Source organism: Mobula birostris, chromosome 31, assembly GCF_030028105.1.
Source record: "Mobula birostris isolate sMobBir1 chromosome 31, sMobBir1.hap1, whole genome shotgun sequence".
Taxonomy (NCBI): domain Eukaryota; kingdom Metazoa; phylum Chordata; class Chondrichthyes; order Myliobatiformes; family Myliobatidae; genus Mobula; species Mobula birostris.
Window position 1 is genome coordinate 38,092,457 of NC_092400.1, and position 12,179 is coordinate 38,104,635.

At 45.1% G+C, this 12,179-nt stretch overlaps 1 protein-coding gene across 1 annotated transcript in view; it reads left to right on the plus strand.

Moving 5' to 3' along the window:
* Nucleotides 1-12,179, plus strand: part of LOC140190826 (seizure 6-like protein) — a 439,535-nt gene that overhangs the window by 366,498 nt on the left and 60,858 nt on the right. Inside the window, exon 11 of the mRNA XM_072247697.1 lies at nucleotides 3,306-3,500. Within this exon, the coding sequence (XP_072103798.1) occupies nucleotides 3,306-3,500 (195 nt within the window). The remainder of the gene's footprint in view (nucleotides 1-3,305; nucleotides 3,501-12,179) is intronic.

Below are 12,179 nucleotides of genomic sequence, written 5' to 3' on the forward strand. Positions count from 1 at the left end.
GCTGTCATCGGAAAGGAGGTACAGGAGCCTCAGGACCCACACCACCATGTTCAGGAACATAGAACATAGAACATAGAATAGTACAGCACAGTACAGGCCCTTCGGCCCACAATGTTGTACCGACCCTCAAACCCTGCCTCCCATATAAGCCCCACCTTAGATTCCTCCATATACCTGTCTAGTAGTCTCTTAAACTTCACTAGTGTATCTGCCTCCACCACTGACTCAGGCAGTGCGTTCCACGCACCAACCACTCTCTGAGTAAAAAACCTTCCTCTAATATCCCCCTTGAACTTCCCACCCCTTATCTTAAAGCCATGTCATCTTGTATTGAGCAGTGGTGCCCTGGGAAGAGGCGCTGGCTATCCACTCTATCTATTCCTCTTATTATCTTGTACACCTCTATCATGTCTCCTCTCATCCTCCTTCTCTCCAAAGAGTACAGCCCTAGCTCCCTTAATCTCTGATCATAATGCATACTCTCTAAACCAGGCAGCATCCTGGTAAATCTCCTCTGTACCCTTTCCAATGCTTCCACATCCTTCCTATAGTGAGGTGATCAGAACTGGACACAGTACTCCAAGTGTGGCCTAACCAGAGTTTTATAGAGCTGCATCATTACATCACGACTCTTAAACTCTATCCCTCGACTTATGAAAGCTACCACCCCATAAGCTTTCTTAACTACCCTATCCACCTGTGAGGCAACTTTCAGGGATCTGTGGACATGTACCCCGAGATCCCTCTGCTCCTCCACACTACCAAGTATCCTGCCGTTTACTTTGTACTCTGCCTTGGAGTTTGTCCTTCCAAAGTGTACCACCTCACACTTCTCTGGGTTGAACTCCATCTGCCACTTCTCAGCCCACTTCTGCATCCTGTCAATGTCTCTCTGCAATCTTTGACAATCCTCTACACTATCTACAACACCACCAACCTTTGTGTCGTCTGCAAACTTGCCAACCCACCCTTCTACCCCCACATCCAGGTCGTTAATAAAAATCACGAAAAGTAGAGGTCCCAGAACAGATCCTTGTGGGACACCACTAGTCACAATCCTCCAGTCTGAATGTACTCCCTCCACCACCACCCTCTGCCTTCTGCAGGCAAGCCAATTCTGAATCCACCTGGCCAAACTTCCCTGGATCCCATGCCTTCTGACTTTCTGAAGAAGCCTCACACATCAAAGTTGCTGGTGAACGCAGCAGGCCAGGCAACATCTGTAGGAAGAGGTGCAGTCGACGTTTCAGGCCGAGACCCTTCGTCTGCGTTCACTAGCAACTTTGATGTGTGTTGCTTGAATTTCCAGCATCTGCAGAATTCCTGTTGTTTGCTTCTGAATAAGCCTACTGTGTGGAACCTTGTCAAATGCCTTACTAAAATCCATATAGATCACATCCATTGCACTACCCTCATCTATATGCCTGGTCACCTCCTCAAAGAACTCTATCAGGCTTGTTAGACACCATCTGCCCTTCACAAAGCCATTCTGACTGTCCCTGATCAGACCATGATTCTCTAAATGCCTATAGATCCTATCTCTAAGAATCTTTTCCAACAGCTTTCTCACCACAGACGTAAGGCTCACTGGTCTATAATTACCCGGACTATCCTACTACTTTTTTTGAACAAGGGAACAACATTCGCCTCCCTCCAATCCTCCAGTACCATTCCCGTGGACAACGAGGACATAAAGATCCTAGCCAGAGGCTCAGCAATCTCTTCCCTCGCCTCGTGGTGCAGCCTGGGGAATATTCTGTCAGGTCCTGGGGACTTACCTGTCCTAATGTATTTTAACAACTCCAACACCTTCTCTCTCTTAATATCAACATGCTCCAGAACATCAACCTCACTCATATTGTCCTCACCATCATCAGGTTCCCTCTCATTGGTGAATACCGAAGAGAAGTATTCATTGAGGACCTTGCTCACTTCCACAGCCTCCAGGCACATCTTGCCACCTTTATCTCTAATTGGTCCTTTCTTCACTCCTGTCATCTTTTTTTCCTTCACATAATTGAAGAATGCCTTGGGGTTTTCCTTTACCCTACTCGCCAAGGCCTTCTCATGCCCCCATCTTGCTCATCTCAGCCCCTTCTTAAGCTCCTTTCTTGCTTCCCTATATTCCTCAATAGACCCATCTGATCCTTGCTTCCTAAACCTCATGTATGCTGCCTTCTTCCACCTGACTAGATTTTCCACCTCACTTGTCACCCATGGTTCCTTCACCCTGCCATTCTTTATCTTCCTCACCGGGACAAATTTATTCCTAACATCCCGCAAGAGATCTCTAAACATCGACACCATTACACCATTACACCTCAACCATCAGGGATCAGACCCTGGTTCTGACACAGTGTGGGACACTGGCATGCAGTATGTCATAAAATCGGTTGTTCTGTGGCAGCAATATAGCACAAGACACAAAAATACTGTACATTACAATGATAAATATAGATTAAAATCAAATTCAATAATCAGTGCTAAAAAGAGAGCAGAAGTGGTGAGGTGGTGTTAATGGGATGGGACATAGTCCATTGAAATTCACATCCCATTGCAAAACCTCAACAACATTGGCAATGGAGCAAGCAGGGTGGTGTGATAGTCCACTGTAGTCCACTGGATATTGTCGATGAGACAGGCAGGGTGATGTGATAGTCCACTGTTAGCACTGGGAATTGTCGATGAGACAGGCAGGATGGTGTGATTGTCCAGATGTTAGCACTGGGAATTGGCAAAGGGACAAGCAGGGTGGTCTATCTGGACTATCACACCACCCAGATGTTAGCACTGCAGCCTCTCTGTTCCAAAGACCAGGTTTGATCTTCATCTTGGGGTCCGCCCGAGTGCAGTTTGCATGCTGTTCTTGTGATGGTGTTTCTTTACAATGGGTGCTCCAGTCTTCTCCCAGAAAGACGTACTGGTGAGCTAAATGGCTGCTCTAAGTCACTCCTGTGTGCAGGTAGTGACCAAAGAATCAAAGGGGAATTGATGTGTCGGTGTGAGAGTATCAGTACAAGGCTACAGGTAAATCAATGAAAGAGAAATGGAGAGCTATATGGGGAATGGTTAGATTGATCTTACAGTGGGTTAAGAGGTCAGCACAACATGATGGGCCAAAGGGCCTGTATTGTACTGTAATGTGCTGTGTTCAAATAATCAGAGGAGAAATAAGAGCAATAAGACTGTTCTGGTCTGAACCAGATGGGCCGAATGTCATCCTACTCTGCTGTATTGTGTAAGGGTGGTTTCTTCAATGACTCAGCCTTTTGGATTCCAATTCTAATCTTTGTTTTCCCTTACAGAGGTCTCACGGAATGACACCTGCTCGGACCTTCCTGAGATTCCCAACGGCTGGAAAACCACTTCCCACAGAGAAATGGTCCGAGGAACCTTGATAACTTATCAGTGTGACCCAGGATATGACATCCTAGGAAGTGACACTCTCACTTGCCAGTGGGATCTCACTTGGAGCAACGATCCTCCTTTCTGTGAGAAAAGTAAGTGATCTATTGTTAAGGTAAAGGTTAGTTACAGTAATGTAGAAATATAATTTTGGTTGCTTCATTATAGGAAGCTTTAGAGAGGGTGCAGAGGAGATTTACCAGGATACTGTCTGGGTTAGAGAGCATGACTTATGAGGAGAGGTTTAGTGAGCTAGGGCTTGTCACTTCGGAATGAAAGAGGATGAGAGATGACGATAGAGATGTACAAGATGATAAGAGGCATAGATCAAGTGGGCAGCCAGCGCATTTTTCCTAGGATGGAAATAGCTAATACAAGTGCAAAAAATTATAATGAATGTACCGGGAGAATGTCACATGTAGGTCCTTTGCACAGAGAGTGCTAGACCGTGGAAGACAGTGTGGGCGTGGGGTGGTAGAAGCAGATACGTTCAGGACATTTAAGAAATGTGGCTGAAATAAAATGGAGATCGATGTTGGAGAGAAGGGTTAGATGAGGGGTTCCATTCTTCTTTTATGCCAGGGACCAATACCATCAAGCAAGGTTTCCATGAACCCCTGGGTTAGGTTGCTCCTGGAGTAGGTTAAGAGGCTGGCACAACATTGTGGGCTGAAGGGCCTGTACTGTGCCTGTTCTCTCTGTGACTGCGAGGGTTTCCTTCAGGGTGCTCCACTTTCCTCTCACATTCCTAAGATGTATGGATTACATTGGGCCTGCTCTGTTGGTGCCAGAAACACGATGACACGTGCAGGTTGCCCCCGGCACATGCTCAAGCTGAGATGTACCCCGTATCCCTTCCTGCCCTGTCCCCGTATCCCACCCTGCCCTCTCTCCATATCCCACCCGGCCCTCTCCCCATATCCCTTCCTGCCCTCTCCCCGTATCCCACCCTGCCCTCTCTCCGTATTCATTCCTGCCCTCTCCCCGTATCCCACCCTGCCCTGACCAATCAAGATTCATCAACAACTGGTCTGTGAGACCCTTCTGTCACCACTCTCCCTCTGCAATGTCATCTGATCTGTCAAGCAGTTGTGTCTGTCCAGCAGATCAGATAAAATCACAGAGGAAGAGCAGTGAAGAAGAGCAGTCTCAGATCATCTCTCAGTGATACAGATGCTGCTCAACCGGATGTGTTAATGTGAGAGCTCAGAGTGCAAAGACCAGGCTGTTTCAACTTGACATAAAGGTGACAGTAACACAGATAACCATGCGTTACACTGTGGTGTGCAGAAGAGCATCTCCGAATACACAAGATGTGAAACCTTGAAGTGGACGGGCTTCAGCAGCAGAAGACCATGTATATTTCCTCAGTGGACAGGAGCCACCACTGACTGCACCTCTTGGTCACATATGAAAAATGATGAATTGCTTATGGAGTCTAAAGTACAGTTCATTTTGAATAGAAAGTTGGTACAGTATACAGTCATTCTGAATACAAAGTCAGTACAGTACAGTCATTCTGAATAAAATGTCGGTACAGTACAGTCATTCTGAATACAATATCAGCACATTATACAGTCATTCTGAATACAACATCAGTACTGTACACAGTCATTCTGAATACAATGTCAGGACATTACAGTCATTCTGAATACAATGACAGTACAGTCATTCTGAGTACAACGTCAGTACAGTATACAGTCATTCTGAATATAATGTCAGTATATTATACAGTCATTGTGAATACAATGTCAGTACAGTACACAATCATTCTGAATACAACTTCAGTATATTATACAGTCATTCTGAATACAATGTCAGTACAGCACACAATCATTCTGAATACAATCTCGGTGCAGTATACAGTCATTCTGAATACGTCAAGACAGTACAGTCATTCTGAATACAATGTCAGTAGAGAACACCTCATTTTGAATATAATGTCAGTATAGTAGACAGTAATTCTGAATACAACATCGGTACTGTACACAGTCATTTTGAATACAATGTCAGTGAGGTATACTGTTCATTTTGAATATGATGTCAGTATTCAATTCATTTTGAATACAATGTCAGTATTGTATTCAAAGTGAATTGAATACTCTACTGTCAAGACTGAATGCGATCTGCTCGGCATCAGCCATAGATATATTTGGCAGGAAAGGAGGACCAGTAGACAATATCCGTATTGGGTTCTATTCCTGAGAAAGATGAGAGAGTTTAGTTAAACATAAGAGATCCTAAGACAGTTTGTTAGGACGGATGGTGAGATTTTCCGCTGGTAACACTACAGCTAGAGGACATAGGTTTAGGGTGAAAGGTGAAATATTTAAGGGAAACATAAGGGGCAGTTTTTCCATGCAGACGGTGGTCTGAGTGTGGAACAAGTTGCTAGTAGATGTGCTAGAAGTGGCTCCAATTGTAACATGTAAGAGAAACTTGGATAGGTACATGTATGGGAGAGTTTGGAGGGATATGGTCCGGGTAGTTGGGACTAGTAGGTCAAGTCAGTATGGGCTAGATGGGTCTGTTTCATGCTGTTGTGCTCTGTGGCTCTGCTCTGTGTTGGGAGAGTCATGAACAAGAGGACACAGCTGCAAAATAACAAGCCATTCATTCATAAACTATGGTTTGTTGAAACTATTTCTCTCAGATGGTTATCATTCTCGAGAGTTCTCTGCTGGGAGTCTGAATGATTTAATGGATTTAAGGTAGAGACAGATAAACATTTGAATGCTGGGGGTACTGAGTGTTATGGCGTACTGGTGCTGAAGAGGAGTTGAGACCCAGCAGAGATCAACCACGATTGTATTGAATGACAGGGCAGGCTTGAGGGGCTGGCTGGCCAACTTGTGCTGCTGTTTCCTTGTGTTGTTATCTGGCATGGGATACTCGATACAAGTCCGTTAACAGAACTGTACCTTAAGTTGCTGCAGCACCAGCCAAAGTTTTTAAACACAGAACAGTACAGCGATGTTGTGCTGACCTACTCCAAGATCAATCCAGCCCTTCCGTCCCACACAGCCCTCCACTTTTCTGTCATCCACGTGCCTATCTAAGAGTCTCTTCAATGTCCCTAATGTATCTGCTTCTAGCAGCACCCCGGCAGCACATTATAAAGTTATCTAATTACTTGAAATTGTTGCCATTGCAGGGAGTTGGACTCAAGTCTTGGAATCAATGGTCCAAAAATCTAGTGATCAGTAACTCATGCACTGCATTCCCATCTATCTTCATCAATGGACTCCTACGGATTAGGCTTGGCTTGGATCGGGTGAACAAGAAAAATAAATTTCCCTCAGCAGGGTGACCCAATAGGAAGCAGAAATAGCCAGGTCGCGGAGTTAAACAGGATGTTGAGGTAAATTGATTTTCTCCTCAATGAAATGAGGGCACGTGGCCAAGTGGTTAAGGCGTTCATCTAGTTATCTCAAGGTCGTCAGTTTGAGCCTCAGCTGTGGCAGCGTGTTTGTGTCCTTGAGCAAGGCACTTAATCACACATTGCTCTAGTCTGTGCGAGGAGTGGTGTCCCACACAGACTTCCAATCTGCGCCTTGTAAGGCATGAAAATGGCCAACGCAGGCCTCTCATGGTCTAAGTCGACGTCCCCTCCCTCAGTGAACAGTGAGGGCCGCAAAACCTCTGAATTGAAAGAGTGTTAGAGGCAGAAGCCCTCTTCACCTCTAGATCGGTAACCTGCCGGGCTATGAACTGAACAGGGAAGTGGGAAAGTTTACTGTCTCTTTTAGTCAGTAAGGACACAATGGGCCAAATAGCCTCCTTCAGTGCTATAATATAATCTGATTGTGACGTGGACAAATGCACAGATTTGCTACACACTGCAATCTCGACCATATTTTTATTTCCAATGTAGTGACAGTGCAGTTAGACCTGCTGAATAAATAATCACCTTCATGTTTGTTTACACAATCATGGATCAAGGGCAACTTACACGTCTGTGTTTTTATCAGAGCGTAGGTGGATGCATATTTTTAAAATAAGGGGTGCAGTGCTGGGAACTGTTATCCAGTGTTAGGCTTATGACAAATACTTTACGGATCATTGGACAGAGATACATTTCAGACCAAAACTGGAAAGGTTTTTGACAGAAGAATCATCACAGATATTATCTCCTGCTCCCTTTTTCTTTCTAAACAAAACTAATTTCTGTGCCAAGAAGGTATGATTTGAGCCATATCGACACTGAATTATTATTCAGAATCCACAAGCAATCCATCATTCTGACATGGAGACCGTCAATGTAAATGTGATTGATAACACAAGCATATGTTTCAGCAGGATTAATGTGAACTGCTTATACGGTGCTGTGCTTCCAGTTGGTGGACCTGGCAGGACATCCAAGAATGAGAAGGATAGATCTTTTATGAAAAGGGTCAATTCATTATGTGCTGTGTCATATGACATGTGAGATCATGGTCTTTCCACGGCCATGATTGGTCTTGGAAAATTTTTCTACAGAAATCGTTTGCCATTGCCTTCTTCTGAGCAGTGTCTTTACAAGACGGGTGATGTCAGCCATGATCAATACTGTTCAGAGATTTTCTGCTGGCATCAGTTGTCACATAACCAGGACTTGTGATATGCACCAGCTGCTCTACGACCATCCACCACCTACTCCCATGGGTTCATGTGACCCTGTTTGGGGGGAGGGGCTACACAGGTGCTCCACGTCACCCAAGGGTGACCTGCAGGCTAGCAGAGGGAAGGAACACCTTACACCTCCTTCGGTAGAGACGTATCTCCACCCCACCAGCCTAGTTAGCACGACACAGGCCAGTAAATGGTATTACAACATTTGTGTGGCATGGTAGTGTAGTGGCTAGCACAATGCTCTGCAGCGGCAGCTGAAAGGTCAGGGTTGAATTCCTGCTGCTGATTATAAGGAGTTTGTACATTGTGGGTTTCCTCCAGGTGCCCTGTTTCCTCCCACATTCCAAAAGATGTAGGGTTTGGATTAGTAAGTTATGGGCATGCTATGTTGGCACCAGAAGTGTGGTGACACTCGCAGACTGCCCAGAACAACTGTGGAATGTTGCTGTTTGATGATGTAAGCGACACATTTCACTGCGTGGTTCGATGTTTCGCTCTGCGTGTAACAAATAATGATAATCTTTATGTCTTTACCTTTGGTCATGTACATGAATAGTAAAGTGTTCCCTTTATAAAGATTAAAGATAGGCTTTATCTTTCACATGTACATCAAGAGATACAGTGAAATGCAGCCTTTGCATCAAGTAAAATCAGCAAGGATTGTGCTGGGCAAGGGTCGCCACGCATCCAGCACCAATACAGCATGTCTGTAGTTCACCGACCCTTACCATATGTCTTTTGAAAATGGGAGGAAACCAGAGCCCCCAGAGGAAACTCACACAGTCATGGGGAGGACGTCCAATTTCCTGACAGGAATCGAACCCTGATCTCAGAGCTCACACTGACATTACACTGACATTACACGAACCACTATGCTATTGAACACTGGCAAATGGAACTATCTTAGCCAAAATGGAGCAATGGTACAGAAATGTCTGTTTCCTTGCTGTATGACCCTGTGACTCTCTCTGTCCTGTGCCCTGTCACAATGGCACACTGGCACACTGGGTGAATGAGGCTAGAATGGTTGTAGATGTGTTTACCAGTTCTGCCAACAGTCATTTTGAACTATTACATGGTTCAGTATAAATTAATTAAGGCATCATAGCGGTGTTGCGGTTACCGTGATGTTGAAGGAATCATGGAAGTGTTGCAGTTACCATGACACTGAAAGCATTATGGCAGTGTCACAGTCAGCATGGCGTTGAAAGCATCATGACGGTGTCGTGGTTACCATGACGTTGAAGGTATCATGGCAGTGTCGCGGTTACCGTGACGTTGAAGGCATCATGGCAGTGTCGCGGTTACCGTGACATTGAAGGCATCATGGCAGTGTCGCGGTTACCGTGACGTTGAAGGCATCATGGCAGTGTCGCGGTTACCGTGACATTGAAGGCATCATGGCAGTGTCGTGGTTACCATGACGTTGAAGGCATCATGTTGGTGTCGTGGTCAGCGTGGCATTGAAGGCATCATGGCAGTGTCGCGGTTACCGTGGCATTGAAGGCATCATGGCAGTGTCGCGGTTACCGTGACGTTGAAGGTATCATTGCGGTGTTGCAGTCAGCGTGACATTATAGCTCAGTGCATCACAGTTCAGAGTTCATTTCTGACATCAGGAGTTTGCATGTTCTCTCCGTGACTGTGTAGGCTTCTCTGGGTGCTCCAGTTTCCTCCCACATTCTCAATATGTACCAGTCATTGGTCATTGTGAATTGTCCTGAGATTAGGTTAGAGTTAAATAGTTGGGTTGCTGGGCATGTGGCTCGTTGGGCTGGAAGAGCCTGTTCCACAATGTATCTCTAAATGAAAGAAAATGAAAACAGATCGTGTCTATGAGAGCCGTTCCTGCTGGCTTTTAGCATTCACAGACTACAGCCAATCTAGGAAGTCACAAGGAAATTACAATATATGTTAATACCATGCAGAGATGGGCTTTTACTGAGTGAATTTCCCCCTGCCAGGATGTTTTACCCTTGATTTGCTTGCAAATGGATATATCTCATATTGTAATTTGATGAGGAAATTATCATTTGAGGAAAGATTGAGTAAGATAGGTGTCAGCACCCTGGAATTTAAAGGTGACATGACTGAGACTTGGACACTAATGAAATGGGTTGTAGGAGCAGAGTCTAAAGAGACTGAAAAATGAATAACAATGCTAATGGTGGAAATCTGAAATAAAAACAGAAAATGTTAAAAACACTCAGCAGGTCAGGAGAGGGAGAAACAGGTGGAGAGAGATAGAGATAGAGAGAGAGAGAGAGAGAGGGAGAGAGAATGAGGGGCACAGGGAAACAGAGACAAACAGAGAGATACAGGTAGACAGAGTTAGAGACAGAAAGAAAGAGAAAGGGAGTGAGAGACACAGAGACAGAGATAAATGGAGAGAGAGAGACAGAGAGAGAGAGATAGAGACAGACAGAGAGAAAGAGAAAGGAAATGAGAGACACAGAGAGACAGAGACAAAGAGGGAGAGCGATATAGATAGAGACAGAGAAAGGAAGAGAAAGAGAATAAGAGACACAGACAGACAAAGACGTGGAGAGATACAGATAGAGAGAGATAGAGACAGAGAGAGAAAGGAAATGAGAGATACAGAGAGACAGAGACAAACAAGGAGAGAGATAAAGATACAGAGAGAGAGAGGGGGGGAATGAGGGGCACAGAGACTGAGAGATACAAAGAGAGATGAAGGGAGAGAGACAGATAGAGACACAGAGAGAGAGAAAGAGAAAGAGAGGCACAGAGAGACATGGAGACACCTAGAGACAGAAGACACACACACACACACACATACACACACACACACACACACATACACACACACACAGAATGAGACAGAGACACACAGACAGACAGAGAGTCAGAGAGAAAGAGACAGACACTGAGAGAGACAAAGACTGAGGGAGAAACAAAGACAGAGAAAGACACAGGGGAGAGAGACACACAAACAGAGACAAGTAAAAGCTGTGAAATTCATTTTAAAGTTATAAATGCCCAACATTTCAGGCAGTACCTGTGGAGAGAGATAACTGAGTAAATCTTACAGATGAATAAGTTGCAGTAGAGCTGGCCAGTTTGGATACAAGCAGAAGCAGTTACCTGAAGGCGCAAAGTGCTCAGACTGAAGGTGTTGGCGCTCAGGCTGACATTTCACCTTGTTGGGACAGTGCGGGAAGCCACGGATAGGTCTGGGTGGGAGTAGATGAGAGAGTCCAGAGGAGGTTCACGAGAATGATCCTGGGAAAGAAATGGTTAATGTATGAGGAGAGATTGATGTACTTCCTGGAGTTTAGAATAATGAGGGGTTTTCTCATTGCAACCCATCAAACATTGAAAGGCCTAAATAGAATGGATACGGAGATGATGTTTCCAGTAGTGAGGGAGACTAGAACCAGAGGACACAGCCTCAGAACAAATTGACATACCTTTAGAACAGAGATAAGGAGGACTTTCTTTAGCCAGAGGGTGGTAATTCTGTGATATTCCATAGTGGGAGAGTCTAGGACCAGAGGGAACAGGCTCAAAAGAGAAATACAGAAGGACGTCCCTTAGAACAGCGATGAGGAGGAATTTCTTTAGCCAGATGGTAGTGAATCTGTAGACTTCATTGCCACAGGCAGCTGCAGAGGCCATGTCATTGGGTATATTTAAAGCGGAGTTGATAGGATCTTGACTCGTCGTGGCATCAAAGACTATGGTGAGAAGGGAGGAGAATGGCGTTAAATGGGAAGCCAATTAGCCATGCTGGAATGGAAGAGCAGAGCTGATGGCCCAAACAGGCTAGTTCTGCTCCTTTGCCATATGGTCATCTGGGCTAAGCCTAGGAAAAGACGAGCAGTGCAAGGAGAACTTCATAACTGATTCTGAATTAGGTGGGAGGATGGAATTACACCATGTCTGCAGCTGAGGTCAGGGAGCGATGCAACTAAAAAGGCCCTTCACCTAGAATGACCATAAGACAAAAGAGCTGAATTAGGCCATTTGGCCCATCAAGTCTGCTCCGCCATTTCATCATGCTGATCCACTTTTCCTCTCAGCCCCAATCTCCTGCCTTCTCATCATATCCCTTCATTCCCTGACCTATCAAGAATCTATCAACTTCTGCCTTAAGCATGCCCAATTGCTTGGCTTCCACAGTTACCTGTGGAACAAATTCC